Genomic DNA, 27,677 nt, shown 5'->3' on the forward strand with positions numbered 1-27,677 from the left:
TCTAATCAAACAAGCAAAGGATAAAAGCACACTTTTCCACATAGAATAAAGCATACGATCAGCTTACAATGGGAAAAGATGCATTTAACTGGCCATATGCTCTTTCCTCATCTGCAAGGCCTACAAATCCCTGTAAATTTCCCACAGCCTTATAGTCTTTTGACTTGATGCTCACTGCTGGCTGCAGTGAACTTTTAGCCCCCAGAGGCATACACTGCTCTCCACAAGGCAGCACATGTACCCCTTTTCTCTTTTGCATAGCAGAGCTCTCACTGTTAGGACTACTATATACATATATTCAGGGCTTTCCTCCTGTTCCCACCTTATAAAAGTAGGCAGCTCTTTCCAAGATCCAGTATTGCTAGGCACTTAATGGTGATGCCATATCACAAAACTGACCTGTGTGGCATCTTTCCAAGACAAACAGGCCTAGCATTCGGAGATGCCAATAAATTGTGTTTTATTAGTAGAAGTTTTATTAGTATTATAAATAACCGGGCAGAAAAATATTTATATTTTTCCATTTGAACTTCTCTCCAAATACCAAACTGATGCTTAGGCTGAGTTTTAAGTAGTCTTATGGCAATAATAACTTTTTAAGTTTGTGACATTTTAAAAGGCAAGATCATGCAAAAATCTCACTAAGATCCATTTCTTAGTCCCAAAGCGTTAAAAGATAAGTATGCTTCTGTTTATATCTACATTTACAAGGATAAAATCACTTTAATGAAAAGCTATTGTAGGTCAGTATGTCATAAATTTGTCRTTTCTGGAAACACGCAAACTCAAAACTACTGTATAAATAGAAACACTGTATTTCAAATTATTGTATATCCATGCCCATATACAAAGGTAACAAAACATTTCATTTTCATGTTTTCAGTGTATATGAGGATGTGATTCATTATCTATTTTGAAAAGATATATAAACTGCTTTTCTCTTTATATTAAAAGCTTTAATTACTAAATACTTTTTGACCTGTAGTGACCTGCTTTCCATTTTACTACACTTTCACTATTCTAGTTCTTTAGGTGATAGTCAAAAAATATTTCTTAAAACAGGGTAACTTCAGAGATTGCCTTTGTTTGTTAAGATATTTTAACAAGTCACATCTATATGACTAGAACACATAAAATAAATTGCAAGTTGAGTTTAAGTGGAAATGTTGTATATGCTTCTTTTGATATGTAAGACCTCACTTTACATTAAGCACCCCAGCCCTCACACAAATATATAAATCTAATGAAAATACCTACAAAACTACAGCATTTTCCTATTTCTAACAAAAACATATTTAAAGAACTGCAATTAAATACATCACTGGAAGCAAGATCTTGCATAATTATCATTTGATAAATATTGCAGGGACAACCATATCAATACATATATCAATACATATCAATATCATATAAAACAAATCTGGTTTTGGATACATTTTGATATGCTGATGATTAACAGCTTCCTTATCATTCTAGAAATGTTTGCCTGTTGATAAATGAAAATTCAGCAACAGGAAAAAAATCCAGATGATTGTAATTTGTATGKTTTTTTTTCTAACATTAAAGCACTGCTGGCTGTTAAGACCATCTATGTCTTCATCTAGAAAAAGTATTTCAAAAGACTGGGTAATCAGACGGAATGAGCCAAGGAGAGTTCCAAATAGGGAAAAATACATTGAGTATACAATACACAAGTGCTCTTACAATATAAGTACTCTTATACATAATACATATTATATAGCTTACTATAATATCATAGCAATTGTACAAAACTTTTTTTTTCTTGAATTAAATTTTCTTTASATTTACATACATGGGGACAATGTCTATTCATCACTTGGATAGTGAACACAGTGAACAACAAATGTAAAGTTTCCATATTAAAAATAATTTTACACATCGTCTGGAATGTTTTATGGCTATATTTCATATATTGATATTAATATAACTTTATTTTYAAACAAAAGTCAAGATGAATGTGCATTTATTTAGAAAACATGCCCTCCAATATCTACAGAACTTGTTTATGATTAGAAATTGTGATATCCTGAAAGACAGATACATCAATGCATCACACAGGTGCATACACAGAAGTACATCACCTGTAGTTTAAAAAACCTAAGGCAAATACTAAGCACATATTTGTGCATTAAGCAAATAAGCAAAACCAATTTTCATTAGAAGAAATCATAAAGAAAATCAGTTCACTCTGAACTAACAGATCATGTTGTTATYAAAACATTTCCACTCAAATTTATATACTGAAGAAAGCATTTTTATTTATCAACTAGATTTTTTGATAGATGAACAATAAATCAAGTAGACAATTCAATATACATTTGCTGGAGCGTAGGAAATAGTAATTACACATTAAARAAAAAGCAAGATAATATTCTACCAGTGTTTAGGAAAATACAAACAAATTTAACAAGGATGAGACTCCACTGTGATATAAAAATGAATTCAGAATTATAAATCACGAAGTCATTGAGGTGGGAAGGTACTGTGCAGGCAGTCGAGTTCAACACCCCTGCTCCAGTCAGGGTCAGGTATCACCAGTAGCTCAGTATCTGCTGTGTCCAGTCTGGCCGTGGGTATTTTCGGGCAGGGAGACTCTACCATGCCCAGTGTTCCAATTTGTGCCCATTGCTTCTTGTCCCTTTGCTGGAGGCTACTAAGATGATTCTGGTTCCATCTTCTTTGTTCCCTCCCGTTTTGGTATTACACAAATCAGTGTCTTCTCTACTTCATTCCTTCTCCATCCTTCCTCTTGTTTCTCTTCTTAAGACTAAACAGTCCCTCAAACTGTCCTTGCTTAAGAGATATCTCAATTCGCTCATCATCTTGTGGCCCTTCACAAGACTTGCTCCAGTATGTCCACATCTTTTGTACCAGCTTGCTTAGAGCAGGACACATATGTGAAGCAGAAGAAAGGAAAACCTCTTGTGTCCTTCTGGTGACACTCAGGATGCTGTTGACCTTGCTGTGATGCATATTTTTGGCTAAAGGTCAACTTGCCCAGCTGGATCCCCAAGGCTTTCTCTACAAAGCTGCTTTCCAGCTGGTCGGATCCCTTCTGTGCCAGGGCCTAAGGTCATCCCTTCCTAGGTGCAGGACTTTGCATTTCCCCTTGTTGAACTTCCTGTCAGAGCATTTCTCCAGTCCCTYCGAACAGTTTCAAAATTCTGGCTACAATCAAGTATCAGTTGCAGGCTACAATCAATGTTGGCCTGCAACTAGAGGTTGTATGTCCTCATGTCCCATGGGCATGTTGATGGGCAAGCAATGAGTTAACATTTGAAACTGCAAGACCACTGCTCATGTGCCATGGRCACAAGGTAGAAACTCTTGCATGCTTTCCCATAACAGCAAGGAAGGAAGGTGGAAAGTTTTGCTGAGACAACTTTTTTTCCCSTGCCTAATTCTGGTATGTGTTCCCCTGTCTATATCTAAAACTTAACTAAGGTCTGTTGGGGTCTGATCTGAAAAAACAAATAACACAGTCAAGACTAAAAGAGTTTTTAAGACAGAGCACCTCCAACACTTTTGAAGATTGAAGCTTACTTTCCAAAAAATGCAATTAAGTTTGGGTGAAATAATAGGTAGATGTAATCTCCATCTTCTCTTTTGCTCAGGAAAAACACACTAAAAACCTAGATGAGGGTTCAAGATTGGACTGTCATTAAGCATCATTATCTAAAGATGATAGTGCTGAGGATTTTGAATGCATTATATTCCTGGTATAGGAAGGTTACCTTGAAAGGCAAGTTGTTTTAAAAAGGTTATAGCACTCAGGTTTAACAGATAGTCTAGAACAAATCATCCTTCACTGACTTCAGATCCCCGCTAGAACAACACCGGCAAACCACTATACACTCAAAAGAAAATCATCGATCCAAGGGGCTCTAATCTATGCTGGTTCTATTGTATGTTCACATATTTCATTTTTGTTTTAGAAAAGTAAGATCTTATACATAACTTGTGCAGTCTACTGCCTCATATATTCAATGTATGGCMTAAAAGGCAGGAAACCTTTACTCCCTTCACTTTTATTTACAACTTCAAGTTCAGATCAGAGAGAGACAGCAAAAAATGAAAACAAATTATCTTATAGGATACACACTGACAACATTTCAAAGAATCAAATGCACTGTTGAACAAGTAATTGTTCTTTGAATGTGAATCAGTGTGGATTAATTATAAATGTCAGATAGAGTCCTCCCAAATGGTTAGACTAAGATACTTCAGCCACAAACTTCTATTAAAACTTAACATCTAAATAAATGGCCAAGTCAAAATCAGTATTTGGGGGGTTAATGTAGCAGTACATCTCTTCATGTTTTCCCAAAGGTAGATGATATTGTTTGCCCACTGGCAAAATTACCCTCTGTGTTCAAAACATGAGATATACAAAACATATGCCAAACACAGGGATACACCAGGCTAACCACTTCTATTTCTTGCTGCAAAATGAACTACCTCTTACAAGATATGTTGGTCTAGAAAGAGGCAGAGAGAGTCAAACCTTTCACAGTTCCATATCAATATAAATAATTCTCCTTGCTGATTCACTGACAACAATTCTACATTTCACAAGAAAATATTGCTGTTTAAAACGGAATTAGTTCACAACTAAAATCAGATAACTTTAGATTCAGCTGTTTGATAAGTAGCAGCTACATCAAATGAAGAGGCTTGGTCTGATTCTTTATCTTGTAGTATTGATCTTTATTGACTTTGATGCTCGTTCRTCCGACAGGCTGCTGCCACAGTTCATAATCTCAGTGCTAGTGTTCAAAGCTTGCTGAAAGCACTGGATAACAACAGTCCACCCACTTGGATTGTCAGCGCTAAGGAAGCACACATCTGCCAGAGTAATTTGGCTGACTCCAAAAGGCTCTCATTTATGGGAATTTCAAGGCATCTTGGCACAGAGGTACATAGTATGTCCAGAAACTTATGTGATTTCTCCTGGACAGTTTCCATTGGAATCTCCAGTGTGACTGCCATTATGTGCAGTAACTCTTGAAAGCTTTTATAAATATCTGGCTGTACTTTTGAATATCCATGCTAGCACAGTCTCATCTGCAGACAAAGATAATACAGTGCAGAAACTTTATGATTAAAAGCCTGTAACTCCTCTTGCTCAAAGCCTGAGACACAGATGTTTTAATCAACTACAGAGTTCACTTGCTTGGGATGAAAAAAAGACCTAACTTAGGTAACAGAAGCAGATGCAACATGACTAGGCTGCTGGCAGGGATAGTGGTCAAGAAAAAATACAATAATCACAAGTTATAATGCCACTCCTAAATCTTGAATAATAATCATGAGTATTGGAATTTGTTTCCCTGAGTAACAGGTATCAGAAGCTCCAAGAAGTGATCTTAAAACAAAAAAATTCATTTTCTACTGTTTGAAAGAGAAGAAATGCAAGCAGTTCCAATCAGGTGTTAAGGTAAACCTTGAGGGTGATGTCTTAATATGGTATCACAGATGTGCTCTGTGCTAAGGAGGAAATAGCAATTCGTACTTCAGAAAAGCTTGATAATAACCTACAGCKTTAATTTAGAGGCCACAAATATTGTGATCTCAAAGCTCTTGCAGGCTTTGAATTTCACTTCCCAGTAACAAAATATAAATATTTCTGGTTCCTAGCACTAGGAAGCAAATGAGACCCAGACCTATTCCTTAGGTGCATGACTCAGTCTGCCACATAGAGTTCACTAGAGCATTTCTCTGTTCTCTTTAGGCATCACAGTTTCTTGTAAACACCTCTTTGTGTTCATTTCAAGAGTGACTTACAAAAGAGTGTATCTCAGGAACGTACCTCATGTCCAAAGAACTGTAAAAACACTTTGTGGACTCATCATAATTCAATCTTATTGCTTCACAGGAAGCAAAGTTCTTAAATTTGAGGTTTATACTCTGCCATAAGAACAAAATCTTATTTTAAAAAAATCAGAGGAAAAAGACATTTCTTTTTTTCTAATGAGAAATGAAATAGAGAGAACATAACCAAAAAGTTTAACATTACTGATGAACTTTTCTTGTAACAGACTGTGTTTCGATTCTTACAAAGTACTGGTGTACCATACATCTGGTTTGTGAAAATGGATTGTGGCAAAGCTGGGTTCATTCATCTTTTAACCTCATGTAGACAATACAAGAGTTGACAAACTTTCAAAGTGTAAACAGTCAGCAGACTCATCTCACAAAAATGAATGCAAACTCAAGCACAAAGAATATGGAAGGAGTCCTTTCAAGGGAATGTACTAAATTTCCTACACCTTAACCAGATGTCTTTTTTATAAAGTCTAAAATAAAAAGAACTCCTGCTGCTCTCAAATCCTAGCCATGATCAGTCTTAAGATATATCTGCATGTATATCGGCAGTGTATATGTACTGCCCCTTTTTAGGGCTTTGGCCACTACAGGTTCCAGTAAGGTGGGTCCAGATCATTGCTTTCAGAGAAAAAAAATCTAAAGAATTTCTCCTTCTGTTCAGTACTAGTTGTCCGAGACAAATGACTCTCTTCAGCAGTACCAAAACTGCACAAATGATAAAGAGTAGGAATCATAGGAATCCCAACAGGTTTGTACAGGAAAGTGAAATTCACAGCCTCTGCCATATATCATTTACGAAAAGGGTGTCCTGAATCTCAGTTGCATTTCTTGCTTTTTCCTGTATTTTTTCCTAGACAAAGTCCTCTCATCTCYCTACAGGGAAAAAGGAGCCTCAGTTTGGCTTAGTCTTTTTAGGTTAGATTTAGATCATTACACCAGAGTAGACCATAAGCTACAYGTGAGTCAAGAAATGTCAGCCTTTCAGAGAAAAAAAGACAATCATGATAATAGCATAAACAAAAAACAATGACTGCAAGAACTGCAAAGCAACGTCAAGAAACAGGTGGAACAAAGTTCATATGTAAGCAAATATATATATCATAGTTATATATATTAGTTACCTAGAAAATGAAGCTTATGTCAAAAGAATGAAAGTATTAGGATTATCGATGCTGGTTTCTTCTACAATTTTTCCTCCTATGATAASAATCATCAAATATGCAATATGTCTGTTGCGAAGAAAAGAATAATCTTTTTTCCAGTCTGTTTTCTATGGTCATGTATGAAAGAAAAAATAGTAACATACCTAAATTACAGAAGAAGATTTAGTTCCAATATTTTCTTTTAAAGCAATAAGACTGGTTAAGCACTGTAACAGACTGACTGTGAAGTTAATGGAATCTATCCTAGAAATGAATATCAGGTTAGAAAATAACTGTCAGGATGAATGCAGACATAAATGACCAGGTCATGCAGAGTTTTTCTTGCTCAGTGGATGACAAAGTCCTTTCCAGTTGCATTTTACATAACTCTATTTTATACTTATTTAACAAAAATGTGMAAAAGATTTTTCTTCATGCATTTGTTTTTTTGATTGTTTTAAGTTAATTGTACTTGGCTGAACTCCCTAAGAGCTAATTATAGCAAGAGATCTGACTACCTGTAAGTTTCTATGATGTGGTAATTACGAAGGCTGTGTGTTTACAGGTTTGCTCTTGTTTCATTTTCCGTAAAATATTGAGACCATCTCTCAAATAAGAAAAAATTGCCAAAATCATGTAAAAACATACACCATCCAGTTGTTTTCAGTAATCACGAATAAGCACTGTTGAGTAGTGACAGGTTGGCTTGTATAACAGAAGRAATCTTGACTGGATCTGAAAAGAATATATATGCATGGACAAAGAAAGATTTAGACCAAGCAGACCAATGTGTGATCATTTACAGCCAACTGTTGCCACCTCCAGAAACAGTCTGAATAAAAATATATTTACATTGATGAATCTCTTTAGAAAGGAAAAGAGACTTCAGTATTAAAACCACTTACAGAAAAAAAAGAAAAAGCTCTCACTGAAAGTTGAGATGCAGTAGAGTAGGGGCCATCTTGGTAACGGTCTAAAATAATTTATGCTATGTAGGAAGTTGCCCAAGCAGTAAAACTAAGAGAAGAGTGTGTGTTTGTGTGTCTGTGTATATATATACACACATATATATACACACATATATGTGCATGTCAGTCAGACTAAAAGCAGTATCTGATCCTTTCTGATCTGATCCTTTTGGCTCTGTTTGCAAATATTCTGATCTAAGCAGGTTCATAGCAAGAGGGCTTAAATTTCCATGAAGTACTGAAACAAGAGATGTAACAACCTTAACAGTAATGAAAATAACAAGTAGTAGTTAGAAGACAGAGAAGTAGAAATTCTTGCAAGGCCTCCTTGCATTGGATTTCTTTCAAAACTAAGAGATTTTTWAAAATTCTTTGCTTTTGGCATTCTTGAGCAGCTATGAAGATTGTCCATTTGTAATTAAAMCAGACAAAAAACACTAGAAGAAACTCTATAGACAGTATATGTTAGCTTTTCTGCTATACAATTTCCTTCTTATGAAATACATGCATTTATTTGCAGTTCTTTCCAATGAAACTCTGCAACTCTTTTTAAAATAACAAACAGCACAAAAAAAAAAAAAAAATTAAAGTTTTCCCAACAGGGAAACTTCTACTTGGAAAATGAACAAATGCAACAGTTAATTCTATAAAGAAGTAGGCTATATAATTCAAAACAGAAATGTTCTCTAAATATTTAGTGCTGTGCCCCTGCGCAAGTCCAGGGCTATTCCATCACAAGCAGCACAGTGTCTACATCACACTAAATCCACCAGTGTCTAAATCATGCTTACATATTCTAGGTGACTACTGATTCAACAGGAAGGAAGAATGAATCAACGCTGGAGAGGAATATTAATTTCCTATGCAGTCCAAAATGAAGAGTGTTAACTGCCTCCTTTGAGCCCTGCAAACTGTTATTCAGAAGTTTTTTGCACAGGGAATCTACACTTCCAGCTCCCACTTTTTTGTTTATTTATTTGTTTGTTTGCAGGGGAGGAAGAGAAGGGGAGAGCAAGCTGGCACTGTAACACCTACGTTAGGTATTTAAGATAGACGGTTAATGTAGTGAGGTGCTAAGAAAAGGAAAGAAGCAGTGAGAGTCTGCCTTCAAGAGACAGTTCCAGGCTCTGGATCCCAGATGAGCAAATGCAAGGATGAATGCAAGTGATACAGCTAATCCTAAAGAAGGCATTGAGATTCCACATACAGCTCATCCTCATCACTTCCTACTRTCTAGTCAGCTTGTTGCCAAAAGTGCCTGATGGATCTCATTTACATCCTCCTTTGAAGAGAAAGGACTGCCTATCCTAAAGTCACAGAATCACAGAATATTTRAGGTTGGAAGRGACCTCTASAGATCATCTAGTCCAACCTTCCTGCTCAAGCAGRCACACCTAGAGCATGTGGCACAGGGTGGCATCCAGGCGGGTTTTGAAGACCTCCAGAGTAGGAGACTCCACAACCTCCCTGGACAGCCTGTGCCAGGGCTCTATCCCCCTCACAGGAAAGAAGTTCCTCCTCACATGGAGACAGAACTTCCTGTGCTCCAGCTTATGGCCATTACCCCTCGTCCTATCGCTGGCCACCAGTGAAAATAGCTTGTCCCCTTCCTCCCTGCATTCTCCCTTCCTGAACTTATACATATTAATCATATCCCCTCTGAGCCGTCTCTTCTCCAGAGAAAACAGGCCCAGCTCACTCAGCCTCTCTTCGTACGAGAGATGTTCCATTCCCTTAATCATCCTGGTTGCTCTTCTCCGGACCCTCTCCAGAAGCTCCACATCCCTCTTATACTGGGGAGCCCAGAACTGCCCCCAATACTCCAGGTGTGGCCTCACCAGAGCTGAGTAGAGGGGCAGAATCACCTCCCTTGACCTGCTGGCAACACTCCTCCTGATGCAGCCAGGATCCCATTGGCCTTCTTGGCCACGAGRGCACACTGCTGCCTCATGGTTAACTTAGTGTCAACCAGGACTCCCAGGTCCCTCTCCATGGAGCTGCTCTCCAGCAGGTCGATCCCTAATCTGTACTGGTGCCTGGGGTTATTCCTCCCCAGGTGCAGGACCCTGCAGAAATTATGAGATTCTTTTTCACTGGTAAGTGGAGAGTAGGAGCTGCTCTTTTTAAGCAACTAATGCCTTTCTGGCATTTTTGTGACCTGCACTTTGCATTTTTATTAGTGCTAAATAAACCACAAATTAAGTAAGAATACCATACCTTTTAATCTCTCCAAGACAGGAAAAACAATCATGCAAAAAAACTCTATGTATGAGAAATTTAAAGAGATTTAGCTAAATCCTTGACACAATGATAGAGGTTTACTTTTAAAACACATCACTCACTAGAATAAATATCAGGGATTTCATTTTTTAACTAATATGTTTAGTTACTTACCAAGGTAAGAAAATGTCATTTTGTTACTTAAAACTACACAAATGTTTTGCTTATCTTTGTGTTTCATGCAGACAGCTCCATCCTTTCACATTTTCTAAGGCTAAGAAAGACTCTCTTCATTCTCTCTTCTGCTATTAAACAATCACACAAACGAACCGGTGCATTATGAAGGGTTCAAATAAGTTTTTAAATGAATCTTCCAAGCTTCAAGATGTGCAACTCCATTCAATTCACAAACAGCTTCTAAGTATGCTCGAATAGGACTGAACTCTATAAAATCTATAAAAGTCAAATTATAAGTAAAATGCACACACACACAGGCACGCGCGCACACACACACACACACACACACACACACACACACACACACACACACACACACCATTTTAAAAACAGAACTAGTATGTTGCTGGGGAAATTATCACCGAACTTGCATTTTTGTGTTCTTCTAAATATTTAGTAAAAATGACTTGTGATTCCTTAAATACTCCCTCTTGCATTCTGAAGCATTTCTGCTTTGTTAATACTAAAATTCTTGCTTGTATATAAAGATATACCTATTTATTTATTGCTCAACAGCCAACACTAAGCAAAGGTCAAGCATGAGAATCACAGTAGTAACCAATCTAAGTAAACCTGCTATAACTCTTTAACAACCCATTTCTTGAAGAACTGAAAATGAGCTGAAGCTATTCCAGGCATATTAAATAGCATCACTTAGATTTTATTTAGCTATCCACACCATATCAGATTTCAGATGTTAATAGTTCATATTTCATGCTAACAAGGTTCCATGCAGAAGCAAGAAGTTTCTTGAAATAACTGATTTCTCTGCAATTAGCATTATTATTTATTATAGAAAAGCCAATTTTATAAGCAATGCAGAAATGTAGACGCTAGCATATTAATAATAATGTGACTACCATATATACCAAAGATTTTTTTCCTTTGGGTTATTTTTTTTTGCCCTCTCTCCCCCCTTTTTTTCTTTTTACTAAAATTCAAAACTTTCAAGAGAAAAATTAAAACATACATAACCATTTTATTGGTCTATTAGGATTTAAAGAGACATTGAAAAGCAACTTGCACAATACATTGGAAACCTGTAAGAGAACAAGTATTATCTGCTGCTCTGAACAGCCAAAAATCTGAATACATTCTCTCCAGCATCTGTAATAACCAGGTCAGCATTCTATGTGACTTTACAGCAATACAACAGTTCAATCAGGAGATTTTCTACTAGTTATCACTAGAGCCACCTCAGATCTTCAAAATCATGGTCAGATAATCAATGGTCAGTTAAAGAAGCACCAGAATCTACTGGAGAAAGTATCATATGTCTGCCTTGTTCTTATATTCTTCCATGAGAATTAATTACAGTAGATGACAATATAGACATTGTAGATGGACTTCTCAGTGGAGCCAGGTCAGTCATTCCTATTTTAACTATTCTGTATGCAAATTGGAAGGGAAGAATTTGAAAACAAAATCTTATATTTGTGATATATGATGCAAACCTGTGGGTATTAACTCCAAATAAGCAGATCTCCTCACAAAGGGAATTACTGGGTGAATGGCATGTTCCTCAATTCCTAAGTCACATACAAACATACAGACAAAAAGGTCTGCTGCCAGACCTACACATGTGTTGGGCAAAACCAGTCTAACATTTTAACTTATATCTGTTTGGGGCTTGAGTTTGCCTTTTTTTTTCCCTTAGTCCTAAAGTGCCAAGGAAATGATTATGACACTTTTTGGACTTGTGTCACATACCCAGACCAAACTGCATGAAAAATAAAATGTGATTGAAAATCCAAATACTAAAGAGTTCCAGTAAGTCAGTCAGCCTGTCTAGGAAAATTCTGCTGTATCAACTATAGTACAGAACCAAATAAGAATACATATATTTTGGGATAAATTAAGCCACAAAAAGCAAAACAGTGATCAAGCTTCAACATGTTTTCAGGTAACATACTAAGAATGCAATGCTTTTCTGTCCCTGAACAGTCCTGCACAGGATGCCTTGCAGTCGTTTGCGAGCCAAATGTTCTGCTGTCTCTGTAGACAGGGAAATATGCAGGGAACCTTGCAGAAATGTGCCAAGCTAGATGCTAGCCAGTCTCCAGAGCACAGATATTCAGTGAATTATAAGTTGACTACTTTGTGTTTCTTTGCTTAAAAGGCAGCATTGCTTAATTCCTTCATTTTCCCTTCCTCCCCAAAGTTCTTTCTATTTTACACTACCCAGTTGGTCCTCAATTTGCACTTGCAAGAGTGGAAAAGAACTCCATGAAGATTGTGCTTTTAGGCATTAATGTATATGACTACATAATTCAGACCAAGAAATGCCATCTGTAGTTTTGAAGCATGCCTGAAACTAAATACCTGCTCTGGCACTCAAACACTTAAACCAGAGTTTTGGTTTTCAGGATTGTAATGGACAAAGACAAAATACATACTTGCTGTCTGAGACTACCTTTGATGTCTAGACTTAAATATTAGTCTAGCTTTCACCTTCATAACACATTAGCAGAAGGTGCCAATGAAGACCTTGAGAAAACAATACAAAAAAGAGAACCGCTGCAAAATAAGCATTATTACGATGAACAAACAATCAAAAATGTTTCAAGTTTATGAAAGCAGGGAAAAGTCAGGAAATTCAAAAAAGAAAGAGAGGTAGGGAGGCAAGGGAGACATCTGCTAGGTCATTTTCTTGTTCAATTTCCAAGAGCTCAATTTGTCCTAAGTAGCAGGATGTTTGGGTGTGATTCTGTGCATTACTTCTAAATCACTGAATAAGGTGACTTGCATCACTGATATTAAGAGATTAGCTAGATATGAACTGGTCCCATTTGCTTTCTAGATGAAGTGAAAAAGCATGTTATGTAGAAACTCTACGTTTTCTTTCATAGGATAATAAATAAGACCTCAGAGTCTTTTATAATGAAAAGCTGAAGTTTAATTTTTTGTCTACAGTCTTAGCAAATATATCTGGCTACATTATATTTGAAGCTGGGTAGTATTCTACTTTCAGAAAGAAAAATGCTGACAAATACAAATATTTTGCTGTAAATAAGGATTTCTACAAATGGGTTCTTTACATAAGGTAACCTGACATAATGGACAGAGAAATAAAAACTAATAACTTCAGCTCTAATACAGCAGTGATCCAAGCTGTTGTTATATTTTAAGATTTTCACCTCTTCAGTAAATCCATTTTGCCTAAGATTTTTAAYAAATTTAGATTCACACTTCTATAACTGCCTCACTTACTTCAGTAAATGAGTTCTTTTCCTCAAATTGCCTTAAACAGAAATGAAGCTTTATGAAGAACACAAATGTGCGCTATGTGTACTGTTTCCTATGAACTTTGCTATACTGATCCATCAAGAGGAACTATTGATCTGTACTGTTCTAAAAACATATAAAGAAACTATCCATGCTAAAGAAATGTTTGAGTAATTCTAAGCAATATCTGGGATTAGCAGGATTATACAAAAGGTTACCCTCTTCAATATGAGTCATTCAAAAAGAGTGAACTCATCAGCAACTGAAGTAGTTTCCATTCACTCTGTAAAATATATAAAGCAGGTAAAAGCTCTACAGCATGTTAAGCTGCAGCTGAAGCCCTCAAAACTTGAAAATTGCTTACCTGCTGTGCAAACATCAAGTAACCAAGAATGTGTGTTTCATCATACACGTTAATACTCTTTCTTTCTCTTTTTTCTCAAGGTTTTCTAATCTCAGTGTCAAAATCTCTGCAAAAGGTAGAAGATGAAGATATGTTGCTGAACACATTCAGTTTAGGAAGAGTACTTCGAAATGGAGATAGAACAGAAAGCAGAGGAGCTACACCTTTGCTCAAGAATTATAAGACTGAAGACAGTAGATTTGTGGATGAAGGGGAAGACAGAAGCCCAACGTTCTTTGTGAGTTTTCAGTTTTACCTGCTTTGCTTAATCACAAAATGGAAGTTTTCCTTATAATCCTTTAGAAGACAAGTGCGATAAATGAACTCAATAAGTTGGTGAGCAACTTAAAAATTCAGTTCAGCATAATATATTCATGGATGAAATTTTCACCTAAAAGTATCTAGTCTCAGGCATTTGAATAAAAAAAATCTGATTTTAATCATAACTTGTAGTCAAAAGCAACTTTACCAAATAAGAGATAAATATTGTATTAATAGATACTTTACTTAAAACCATTTTAGCCAAAGATGTAATGCAGAGCATTGCATACTTTTAAATCATTATGTTAAATCCCCATACTTATGTTGATAATTTAAAAAGTCAACACAACTACTTAAAATTTTTAAAGACAAACTGCTACTCTTCTTTCCTTAAAACAGGACATGGGTTCCAAACATGATTTCCTAAACCAGGGTATGGTAATCAACTTAGGTTCAAAGCGGCTACCTTATCTTGCACTGAAGGGTGCCATGGCTTTTCCAGCTGATGCTGAAATTCAGAATATTGAATCAATACAGGGAAGAAGAGACACTGGATATGAAGAAAAATCAGCTAAACTCCCTATAGGAAGAAGAGATTTTGATGGTAAGTACACTTTCATTCTTATACAAAAATGCTTCATTCTTGTAAAGTGTAATGCAATATCCTTACAGCCATATGATGAAGGTTGTTTTAGAAACGATATATCATAATTAAGATTTGCTAGGGCTGCTCATATGATTTTTAAATTTTTATTTAGTGTATTTTTTTAGTTAATCATATTCCCAGAGCCATAATCTAAACCTTGTCATGTTTTTTTTTCCTTTAGTGCTCAGGTGTATGTTGGGAAGAGTCTATCGACCTTGTTGGCAAATCTGAAAACTCCTGGTCTGCACTATCTTCTCTGAAGATCAAACATTTCCTCGTGAATTTAATGCAACTTGAGGTTACTGTGTATTGCTACAAACATGCATCTACAAATATTTTCACACTGCAATGTAGAGGGAAACATGATTCACTGTCAAAAATAACCTAGGTATAATTAGTAATGATGTGCTGTTATTAAAAATAAAAGATACCTGCATAATTCAGATTTGTAAATATTTGTCTAATTACACACAAGGAATTTCACCTATTTGTATTTATAAAGGGAAGCAATTCATGAATATCACCTTTTACTTGCAAAATTACAACTTCTGAAAAAGTCTATATAACCAAAAATAAAAACAAATACAAAATTTATAGTCGAAAAAAATAAGTTAATTTTGCCTGACCAGGAATCAGTTTATTCTTTATTGCAGTTTTGCTGCCTTTTCCCACCCCACCAATTTTGTTGTCAAATTTCTTTTGGGGATTGTTTGAAACTTTAGGTCTTTTAGCATTTTTTGGCAGAGAGAGCTCACTTTCCTTATCACAGATTATTTTGCCATTATTCAAATCCATCTGCTCATTCTTGGAGTTTTTGCTTCTTGGCTGACAATTCAGCTTTCCCATTTCTGTTTCACTTCTTTTCCGGCGAACATTTTCAGAAATAGTTCCAAGCACTGGTATGTCAAGACACAAATTCATACCTTCTGTTGTGTAAATATATCAAAAACATATGGGAAGAAATAAAAAGTTACATGGATTGTTTGCCCTTTTTCTATCACAAGATTACCATAAGATTTTTATCAAAACAAGTGCTATGTAAATAAAGCAAAACTACTCCAGTTTTCATAGTTATATTTGATATTTGTTAATACGTGTAGTGTTATTTTAAAGTGACATTGCTCAGAAACATAAAATATCAAATACCTTACAGAAGTAGATTTTTAACTGTACAATGTTGGGCTAGTTGCTTAAGTTGCTTCAGAGTTATATATACAACACAACTTACAGAAGATAGGTAAAACAAATTACTTTTTTCAAAGACAAAAAAATAAATTTCACTTAATTTTGGTTGAATAAGATTTTTTTATGAATGTATGTTTTTTAACCTTATGAACACATCTATATACCTTTCAAATTGAATTATATTTTAAAATACTAAGATTAAAATCATGACATAAAGACAGTTGACTGATAGGATACACAAAACAATGAATCATGACTTTTTCTTTAAAAACATTTCTATTTGGGTTTTATTAAAGTTTATTTTGATAACATTTGAAATACTAGCTAGGACATTCACTTATTCAATCCTAGTTTGGCTTACCTGTGAGAGATTCATCTTTTAAAAGCTGCTTTGGTGCCGGATGCATGCTACTGTTGAAGAAGTGTTGACTCTTCCTTTCATTTGATGCATCTTTATACGTACATGCAAACTGGGATTTGATTGAAGGTTGCTTCATCTGCAAGTATTGGTATTAGCTTTAATTATTTAAAAGATTTTTTTTTAAAAGAACATCTGAAAGATTAATGAAATAGGTTTTTTATATATTTTTTCTTCTAAGTCTTCTGTCTCATGTTTATGAATCTCATGTTTATGAATCACCTAGAATACAAGAAAAATAAAAACCTCTCAAATCAATATTTAAATTGTTCACACATTTACAAATGATAAAGGCTTTCTAGAAATATCTATGGAAGAATCTTAAAATAAATTTTAAAAGTATTTTTTCATCTCTTGTAAAAAGTTTTTAAAAATTTTATCCACCTAAGATTTTCTGTCAAAGTTATTTCCCTCATTTGATAGACTAACATTATGAACAGCTCTCTCAGCTGCTACAGTTACCACATTTGTGCAGGCCTAAACTGAAATATAAAATGCTATTTCAGCACTCTCAGATAAACTTTGGATTTCACATCTACAAGCACTGTTTGTCACATTTTTGAAAACATAACCATATTAATTTGACAACCAGAAGCCTGAAGTACCGGGGAACACTACAATATATAGTTCTTCATGCTCATCTACACCCACTCATCCCTGAAGCAAGAAACCTAGTCGCATATCATAGCTTAAACAAAATGTGTGGTCAAACAAACAAACAAAAAAGAGTAGAAGCTGTAATATAGCCGTCATATCCGTAGTTCCTGGAATCAGGAGTTCCAGGTCAAACTTCTGCAGTCTATACTTAAGGTTTCCCCAACTATGGTTTAACAGGTATGATGTAGAGAGGTTTACGGTTGGACTTCATGATCTCAAAGGTCTTTTCCACTCATAACGATTCTAAGATTCTATGACTCCATGAATTTGGAGGTCAAGCTTTGCCTTTTTTTGCCAATTTATCACAAATATAGCAGATTATGTGAAATAAATTCTGCTCTCCATTTCGTTTGGAAGTCTACTAAATTATGCAAAAGAGGTTGAGAGGCATAGTGTAGAACAGAACACAAAATATTAGAATTTCTAGTTAATAACTCTATTAAATGTCACAAGTGAATTCAAGCAAGTTTGAGCTGAATTGGTGTCACAGTGCTAGTATTAGGGGAAAAAAAGTAAGAAATGTTGTCATTGGAGAAATACCACTTTTTAAATATATAAAGGGCCCAGATGTGTGGAATAAGAGGATTACTACCACGTTTCAGATAAAATTTTCTAGTAAAAGTCTACTTCTCTTCTTAACACAAAAGCCTGTTTAAATCTTATAGCTCAGGTTTGACCATTGAAGTGTTTTTGGTTTTTTGATCCAAATAAAATCTCAAGCATAAATAAAATCTGTGAAAGTCTGCTTTCACAGTGGTCTTCACCCTCCAAATKTGCTTGAAGCTTATGCCACTTTCATCAGATTCTGCTTTCACACAAATAAGCCAACAGATTCTAGCTCTTCATCATCAAGACGCAGCCTGAATCTCTGTGCATGGCACCGCAGTTGGCGGTCTTTTCAGGGGAGATTAAAAATTATAATAAAAAAAGTTTTCTCTGACTTGAAATGCCTGTGCAAAGCAGTCTTACTTAAAGCTTGGTATATTCTTCAAGAATTAAAAAGGTCCAATTTTCCCAACTGTCARTCAACTCCCAAACTAATTTTTCTCTGCTGGGTAACAGCTGAAGAAAGATAGAATCCACAGGGAGAACAGGTCAACACTCCTTTTAACTATTGTTCTCCAAGGGTTAATCCCCTATGCATTGACAACTTTATCAGAGATTATACAGAGAGATATCCATCTAGTTTTGCATGCTGCAAGTCTATATCCAGACTGAGTCATTAACTGTGTTCATATTCTTTTCAGGAAAAAAATAAAACAAGAGAGAGAGAAGTAAGCTATACACAGGAAGATAAGAGTAATGGACTGCAACTGGAATCTAGTTTAAGTAAACTAATCAACATCCTAGGTGCAATACCACAATATGCAGGATACAAAGGACTTTAATTTCTTTGGCTTAAGGTCACAGCAATACTAAATAAAAATATTTTCCATTATTTTCTGTATTCCTTTAATTTTTTGTCTTCATCCTTTAAAAATTCACTGCATTCTTAAACTACAGCAAGTGTCAAATGCTAAAATTACACAACAATAACTTGCTCACAGATCTATCACATTTTCTTCATATCGTATACGGCAAATAAACTATAATTTATGCTGAATTGATGAAAACACAATAAACAAATATCAGACTTGGGGAAATAAGCCTGTTTGTTATTGTTCTAAAACCAACAAAAGCATTCAACTGTGTTTTGGGATATCAAGATTTCTTTTTACCCAAAGTCACACATATGTGGAGTCAGAGTACAGAAGCAAAGCTCGAGCACTGAAAACTTGCATCATAACAAACATCTCTGTCTCAGGTTCCACTTTACTGAATCTTGAAATATGCCTCAAAATGTAACTCTCCATTGCATCACATGCCATTTAGTCATTTACAAGCAACAAGAAAAGCTATAGCTGTTAATATAGTCGTTTCAATTGATGCTCTATTAATCTAAAGGGCATATGTGAATGCAGAGTGTAAGACTATGCAAATCTGTTGGAGCAGTCCAACTTCCCAGCTGCTCTTGGAATGTATTTGCTAGTAAGACTATTACATTGAGTAAGTTAACAATAAGAAAATCTGAATAGCCTGAAAGCAAAGAAAGAACACAAGCCCAGTGCTGAATCAAAAAATAAAGCCTCTCTGTATTGTTTTTAAAGGAAAAAAAAGAACTTAATGTGACTGAAGTGCATATAATGATGTCTGTCAACAACTTGTAATAGCTCTTAAACATCAATTCCCTAAACTCCACTGATTTGAGAGGCTCAGCACCAACATCCCAATGACCCGCAGCTCTAGGAAAGGGAAAAGAGCAAGGAACTCAACTTGCTAATCAAGAAGTTGTATACAAATGGTGTAAAACAAAGTCAGGCTTACTGCCACTTTGCCTCACAAGAGGGGGTCATTGCTGTTATTCCTATGTAAAGAAAGAGTTTCTCCTGCATTGCAGACAAAGAGATCCACTGTTACCACTCTCCAGCTGGGAGAAAGTACAATAGAATAAAAGACATCCTGTGTTTCAGCTCGTGTAGGTCAATTAGTCGACCTAATGAGCAGATTAAGTAGCACATTCTCCCACCTTGACTTTCTTTAATCTTAAAAGTTTCAGTTTGAAATGTGAATATAAAACATTCACATTTGTATGAAACATTAATGGTGCATGCACTATTTATTTCTCCAAGTTACTTGATAATCTATTCCAGATATCCTTCCAGCATCTGCATACAGACAGTACTGCCAACATTTAGTCAGTAAGAATGTTCAGATTGGGTTTTTATACACTGGAATGGCATAATAGAATTTGAAAACCTACATCAGTAACAACAAACATATGTTTTTATTTTCCAGCCAAATAATTAGAGTATTATTTGGAAGAGGAAAAGAGAGATAAAAAGAAAGAGAAAACTTCTTCTCCACTCTTACCCTTGAACTTTTGGGGGAAAAAAAAAAAAAAAAAAAAAAGGAAAGGTAAGACTAAAAAACAAGGAAGTGAGCACAAGGAGAAAAGAGAGAAAGGAAGCAAGAACAAGGGGAAAAGAGAGAAAGCAGTAAGCAGTCATGCCATTGCATGTCATTGCCAAACCAAAAGTATCACGTTATACAAACACAAAATGTTCTGGCAAATAGCCCAGATAATAGTAAGCTTTTACTGTACAAAATCTATCAAAATTTGCAGCGTGACATTGTACCAGCCTCTCCATATCCYAAATTAACCTACTACTGTTTCGAGAATCAACCTCAAATCACCTCACTGTTGTGTGTTGCCAGTACTCCACACGCACAGCTAGAGATCCTAGCAAAGTGGGGTAGAGGTCAAACAGAACCAAAAAGGGCATTTTCCACACATGTACCGTTTATCAATTTAACTGAACTAAAAAAAAAAAAAAAAAATCGTGTTGAACTTCCTTCCCCATTTCTCATCCAGCTAGTCATTTATCGGCAAGCTTCATAAACTTTGAAACTAAGTGTCAGTTTTGTATTCTTCATAATTCTACACAACTTCAAAATAAACATGTCTTTCTAGAGTAGATGAGAATACTACCTGAGAAAGATTGTTTTTCTCTATTACTGTAAAGTTTCTCTTCACAAGCACAGTGGTCATACAGAAAAAACTTGATAACTTCCTGTTGATAGCTTTCCAACTCACAGTTTATTTGTACTGGAATCACAAATAGGCAAAACAATTCTCTCGAGCAACAGCATTTTGAGAACTAAGGAATGAAGAATAACAGCAATGCACAAAGCTAGATATTAAGTCATTTTATATAGGCATGATCAAGTCACATGAGAAAGGCAGACTGGAATTTTCTGCTTTGTGGACCTTTTTTTCTTGGAAGAATATCCATGCACAGTAAAATTACAATGAAGTTCAAACTTGCCAAGATTTGGTAGAGCTCTTTAGCCACAAATTCTTTAAAAAGCAAGACTACAGTTATGTTCCCAATTGGAGGAAAATAATACCTCATATAGAAAAGGTTGTCTCCAGTTATACTAGCAAAAAGGATATGCCAGACTACTGAAAAGTCCTTATAGATGCTGTGGGACAAATATGTTAACAATGCAGCACATCTTCAAAAATAATATTGCATTGCACTGCATCAAAAGGCTAAAACAACCCTAGATTAAAAAAGACAATGACTCTCTCATATGTTGCACATTCACAGTCTAATAGTTCTTGTTCCTTCCTTCTCTACTCCTAAATCTTCTCACTCAACTCCTTTTACAGTTRCAGAGTTTCACCTACAACTCCAATTCATCTTTGCTGGTGCAACATCCACAAAGGAGGGAGGTGTGATGATCCTCTTCCACCTCTGCTGTCTTAGGCTGCTCTAGCACCTAATCAAGGCAGTGAACTGCAACAGCCCTCCATCCTTTGCTCTCTCACATCAATAAAAAAAAATTAACATACACTCCATTGAAATAAAAATAAATCAAATAATGGGGAGCCTACCCATTTTGAATTAACAGAAATATGATTCAAAGTATCAGATACAATATTGGATCAATTCTTTTTAGATAAAAATACTTCTCCTGCCCAATTAAGCTTTCTAACTTTTAAAAATTAGAGAGGAGAAAAAACACAACTAACAACAAATAGGTTTAACTTAATAGATATTCTGTACACCTTTCCAAATTAAAGATCCCTTTCACAAAATGCCGTTCACCAGAAAAGGCTTCCTTATAACTTTACATAGCAAACTGAAACATGATCCGTTTCTAATTTTTCTCTCAAAGGAAGATGAGATGAAACGGAGTATCTCTCTATTACTCTTACCTGCTTTTGCTGGAGGAGATGAAAAGGTGGAACACGTACTTTCCCAAACCTCTTCCTTTTCAAGAGATAAAGAGCAATAGCTTTGCCTCCTAACAAATGCCTTTATAGTTGGGTGGTCTTTCTGCACATCTCTTTCAATATTTAATGAGCAATGAAAGATGAAATATTTCTTTCTGTGTTTTCCACCCTTGTCCTGAATTTCAGAGCAGCTATGGGGCTGACATTTTCCAGAAGGTACTGCATTATTCATCATGCTTTCACTCATATTTTATTGGCTCATTAATCTGAAATTTGTTTTGGCACAATGGAGATACCCACAGATTGATTTTATTTTTRAACACAAATTCCAATTCATAGTTACCTGTTTATTTTGTCTACTCTCCATATTTTTWAGTTAGTTACTAAGCACATAGGCATGACATTGTTCTCTAGGTTTAAATATTATCAATATGCAAGTCCTCCATGTAAATGTCTATAGATACAAGAGAGCAGCTCCTGTCATGGAATGTAGAAGCATAATTATTTTTTAAGTTTTGTGAAGTGTCTCATTCTACTTTTACCAGATTTTCCTAAATTTCTGCATTCCATACATATTTCTTAATGGGACTTGGTATGAAACCAAACCAATCATCACTACTGTATTCCCTCACACTTAGCCAAATATCATCGAAGAAAAAAGACTTTGGTAGGACATGGTATAAGGAGAGATAGCAGCTTTTTACTACAGACTATCATGTAACCATATCAAGCAGCAGCACCAAAAGGTCCTTAGGACTATTTTATGGAACTTGCATCACTTCATAAGAAACTTCTCAGACAAACTACTGAAGTTGAGAAAAAACATGAAATCACTACTATCTTAAATGAAATTTATATGTAGTACCAATTMCCAGTCAATAATATTAAAAATCGTTAAACAGTGTATCACACACACAAAAAAACCTTAGAAGAGTGAATTTTACAAGAAATCTTAACACATTTCAAGAGAGTTTTCTGAAATAACAAGGAAGACTGATGTTGTGGGTAGGAAAGGAATAAAAATTACTTTAGCGCTTGAGATCTATTGTCACAGCCATGGAATTCACAGTGCTAGGTCCTGCACATTAAAGCCAGAACAAAATAAATGACTTCTACCATGAGACATTATAATCTAACACAGCAAATAAATGGATTCATACAGAAAGGAACTCAAATTAGTCATTGTAATGAGCACCTGTCCCAATACATATAGCATGTACATTGTTTTTGGGGGGAGGTGGGGGGTGAGGACAAGAGGGGAGTGACAGTTGATTTGAAGGTATTGAAAAAGGCTTTAAAGGAGAATAATGTGTTCTGCAGATATCTAACAACTGTAAGAAACAGGATCAAATGGACAAAGTTGATGTAGCTCCAGGAGGTCTTTCATAGTTTTAACACATCAGTCACACACAACTTACCATCCCCTTTGCTAAAGGGAAGAGTCAGGCTTCACAGATTTTATCTACATAGGATAACACTTCAGAAAACTTTTACACACTGAAATACCAAATAAAGTTTAGAAGGGCCAACAGAACCTGATGGTCGGTCGCTCTGAAGTTTGGTTTTCATATAATGTCATTGTATTAAGCACCAGATGAGCATCAAAGTAAGTTTCAGTAGGTGTTCGAAAGACTCCCAAATTATTTTCTAAAACCCCCAGATATTTCCTTCTATTTCACTGCAGCTCTATTCTGTTTTTCACAATCTTGTTGAAACAAAGGTGGGATGAGAATTTCACAGAAGAAGACAGACCTTTCTACCCTGTTAACAAGGCACATCAGAGTCACAGCACCTTTATCAGAGCTCAGCCATACAAAAATTGCACAGCAAAGTGCCACCATGAATCTAAGCATGGCAATACAACAGATCCTGCTCCTGAAGGATCTTAAATAATGAACTCTCTAAATTATTCAAATCTTTGACAAGAACTACCATAAATGGAGAAAGAGTTGATATTTGTGATAGCTAGACAGCTAATTCTGAACCACCTTTGCAAGTCTGCAGAAAAGGTCTCGAACATAACAGGCATAAATTCATCGTACTTTGATATTAACATAGCTTTCTTATCCAAATAGAAACTCTGTAATTAGATTCATGAACTGCTATTTCTTTCACTGTATTATCCAAACAATATTTCACATTTGTGTTCTTTGATGAATATAGCTGCAATATGCTGATTATAGCGAAAATAATGTAATGAAAGTCATGAACTAGTAAATAATCACTCTTATGGAGTTCTCTGTTAAAACGCTGAGGAAGATACAGCCTTTCTTTCTACACTCTCAAAACAACATTAAACACACAAAAATACACTTATGTAAAATGCAGTACAAGAAATGCAATTTTCAGGAGCATTGAAGGTGTGCTTTTAAGTAACGTCACTTACAGTTCCAGTCAAGAGGCTACTGCTCTTTTGCCTAGAAAGTAACAAGGGTCTACACTAGCAAGCTTCATTTTTCTGTTCACTGAGAAATGTTATGGATATGTCTTAGCAGAATTACAAATAAAAAACACCTGAAAAAAATACATTAAAATCATTACTGTACTTTTATACCAGTATTATCTGAGCTGAAATTAGAGGCCTGTATTCATGGTTTGGGGTTTTGCCTGTTTGTTTGCTTTTGTGTAACTTCAGTTTTATTTTTATAGCTCTGGAATGCACAAATTGTTATCGATTAAGTGGGTAGCTCCATTAAGATACCTTCATTAGTAAATACTTTTGAGTAAGCTTAAGACTTTCTTTCCTAGTGTAGTAGATATTTTCATTCATACTACATCAATGTGAGTTAAACAGTAATCACATGGTTAATCACAACTATGTGTTAGCTATGGAATAGGTTTTAGTCAAGTGTTTGAGAATTTTAGTGTTATTTCAGTATATACATAAAAATACATCAACTCCATGCAGTACCTTTTTTTTTCTTTCATCCACCAATTTCTGAACACGATGTCTAAGAGGTTTTGGAGATAATCCCTTAGATTGTACTGGAGATCTATATTAAAAAGAAGTATTAGTTAACATAAATGAAATTTGTTAAGAAAGATAAGTGTGGTATCAAGTTCYTCAGAATAAAGGAGGAAAGGAAGCCAAGCATCTTCTCCCTCCATCCTTACTTTTCCTCCCCTCCTAAGCAACCACATGTCCTTTGACAACTGAGGACAGTGTAATGAAACCGGGCTTACAGTTTCAGTTACTGGCATCATTTTACTGTTTATGTTTACAATATTGTAGTTGTGCAACCACAGTGTTCTTCTTTGCAATGCTGGTGGTGAGATACCAAGGCACCATTCCACCTCCACCCCCTTGAATAGCATGTGGTTGACATCCAGAATAATTTTCCTCCTATTTACATACTTTTCAATAGAAGTATTCATGCAACCAACTGAATGCTTCTACTCTCCTATATTGCAGTATGTGAATAGTTGAATACGTTGATGAAAAAGTCTGATGGTTATAAAAGGCCTTTTTTGCTCTTGAAATAAAAAGACTTAATCTGTGTTTTTGTAAACAGCTTCCGAGTTTATCGGCACAGTAGGCTAGTGTGTATATGAACACAGTGGCTTCATTTCAAAAGAACTTTGTAGGTCCCTCAGGAAAAATTTTTTTATTTTATATATTTCCATTTTTTTTGTGGTGCAAAAATTCTGTAGAACCTTACAAAGTTTTGCCATTTAAATTGAGAAAATATGCAACTCCTCTAAACTGAGAAAATATGCAACTCCTCTAAATTGAGAAAATATGCAACTCCTCTAGCTCATCATTCCCTTCTGTTTTTTCCTCTTGTGAGTCCTTTCTGAAAACCATAATAACAGAATTCTCCACATTACATTTTTCTAAGACTTTATTTACCCAATTAATTTAAAAGTTTAGTAAGACAAAAAAAGAGTTAAAAATAAGTAAAATTTCTCTGAACTGCAACATTTTAGAAGAAGGGATGTTCTAATTTAACCTTAGTCCGCATCTTAAAAATAAAAATTACTCTCTCAAAATGACCAGATACCAGACAAAAATGGCCACAAACTAAACATTTTAGGGGATTCTTCAATAATGAGCTCTCTAGAGATAGCAGATAGTATTGTGTAAGTCCACACAACAGGAAAATAACTACCATGTGATCAAAACCATAAAACAATAACTACAATGTGATGTGATCAACCCTCTGATACATAGCACCTTAAATTAGCAAAAAAAAAAAAATTGAAAATCACACTGAAGTTTACTGCCAACTGTACTGCCCTTTATCCAGTAAACAGATTTATTATTAACAGCATAGAAGGTCAAAATATGGCGAGCATTGTAAATCAAGTATTTGAGATGAGCATTAATAAAAACTTGCTATACCTCAGAGGTGCCTGTATGTCAGAGAAAAACAAAATGACACCTCAGCTACTATTCTCTATAATATTAAGATATTCTGTACTTGTAAAGCAACAGAAGCCTCTGAACAAAGCCTCTGCGATAGAAATGCAGAACATTAAAATATTTGACAAAAAATTATTTTTTTTTATCTAGCATCAACTAGATTTGCAAATGTCTTTATTTCATCTGAGTTTTTGAAAGATTTTCTTTGTATTATTTCTCCTAAAAATCATTCAGAATCATAAATTCAAAACCTTGAATAAATTACTTCTAAATTTATAGCTTTAATTCTAATCACACAAATGCTAAGAAAAGTATGATATACTGGAAAATAAATACCAAAATCAAATAGACCACTAAGAAATACTAACAAAAACACAAGAATTTATTTGGTTTACATTTCCAGGCATCGGTACCTCCTTCCATGTAAAAGGAGAAGGTAATAAAAGACTCAGTGGGTAGTTTTATTCAAAGATAAGGTATATTATTTATTAAAGATAAGGCATTTCAAAACAAAAAGAGTTGCTTAGGGAGACAATTGAAGAGCTCTAGCTCTAAAGATTACTTGTGCTTAAATCAGAAAACAACCTCCCACAAACTCAAGTCTTGAATCCTTTCAAGTACTGCATTGCTCTAAATTAATCCAGAACTTTTCAYCCAAGCTGCTGGGGCAGTGTTTTCAGAGATTCTGTGGCAATATTTTCCCCTAATGCTCTCACTTCTGCTCTTTTCCAGCCCTGTGGTTGCAACTTCTGGTTTACGTTGTGGAACCCAACAAAGCGTGTGCACAACAAAAGACACCTGCCTTATTTAGAGCAAGCTCCAATCAGCACTAATGGCACAATGAGCAGGGGAGATCCAACAGTAGATTTGAACAAGTCCTGAGGAAAACTGCAGAGTTACTCTGAGAAAAATATCATTGGGGAGCCAAGTGTTGCAGTGCAGAGAGGATGTGTGTCTGGTTGCAACTCGAGTTTCTTCAATTCTCAGCTGGTCCCAGGAAGTTTCTCCTTTCTTTTCATTCTCCTCCCTCTCCTTACTCTCTCATAYAAATGGCTTGTCAGTCACGCAGTATGAGGTCCTTTCCAAGAAGGGAAAAAAAAAATAAAAGACTTCTAGTACTCACCTAAAGAGTGTCAAAACAGAGGTAATTCCAAACAGACTTAAATTTTCATCATCGTATAATAGTTCTGCTTTATTTCGGGTAGGCAGATTGGCAGCTTCCTCATCCAGAAGAACTAGTAAGACCTTTACAGTATCTCTGCCACAATATACAGTGCCATGGTTTATGGAATGTAATTTTGGCTGAAAATGAATAAAGTTAAAAA

At 35.3% G+C, this 27,677-nt stretch overlaps 2 protein-coding genes across 2 annotated transcripts in view; one reads left to right on the plus strand and one right to left on the minus strand.

Annotated features, from left to right (window-relative positions):
- Positions 1-10,038: 10,038 nt before the first annotated feature.
- On the plus strand, positions 10,039-15,103 carry PMCH (pro-melanin concentrating hormone). Its single transcript, XM_026038491.1, has 4 exons — positions 10,039-10,053; positions 14,084-14,280; positions 14,703-14,907; positions 15,075-15,103. Exons 2-4 carry the CDS (start codon positions 14,134-14,136, stop codon positions 15,101-15,103), a joined length of 381 nt encoding a protein of 126 aa, XP_025894276.1. The 5' UTR covers positions 10,039-10,053; positions 14,084-14,133.
- Positions 15,104-15,540: 437 nt separating this feature from the next.
- The window catches only part of PARPBP (PARP1 binding protein), a 36,442-nt gene continuing 24,305 nt past the window's right edge, over positions 15,541-27,677 (minus strand). The window contains exons 7-10 of the mRNA XM_026038511.1: positions 27,476-27,654; positions 24,901-24,982; positions 16,496-16,631; positions 15,541-15,875 (exon numbers count right to left, since the gene is read on the minus strand). Coding sequence (XP_025894296.1) covers positions 15,541-15,875; positions 16,496-16,631; positions 24,901-24,982; positions 27,476-27,654 — 732 coding nt within the window. The remainder of the gene's footprint in view (positions 15,876-16,495; positions 16,632-24,900; positions 24,983-27,475; positions 27,655-27,677) is intronic.

The sequence above is a fragment of the Nothoprocta perdicaria genome, unplaced genomic scaffold (genome assembly GCF_003342845.1).
Source record: "Nothoprocta perdicaria isolate Ctin4 unplaced genomic scaffold, notPer1 scaffold_210, whole genome shotgun sequence".
NCBI classification, from domain to species: Eukaryota; Metazoa; Chordata; class Aves; order Tinamiformes; family Tinamidae; genus Nothoprocta; species Nothoprocta perdicaria.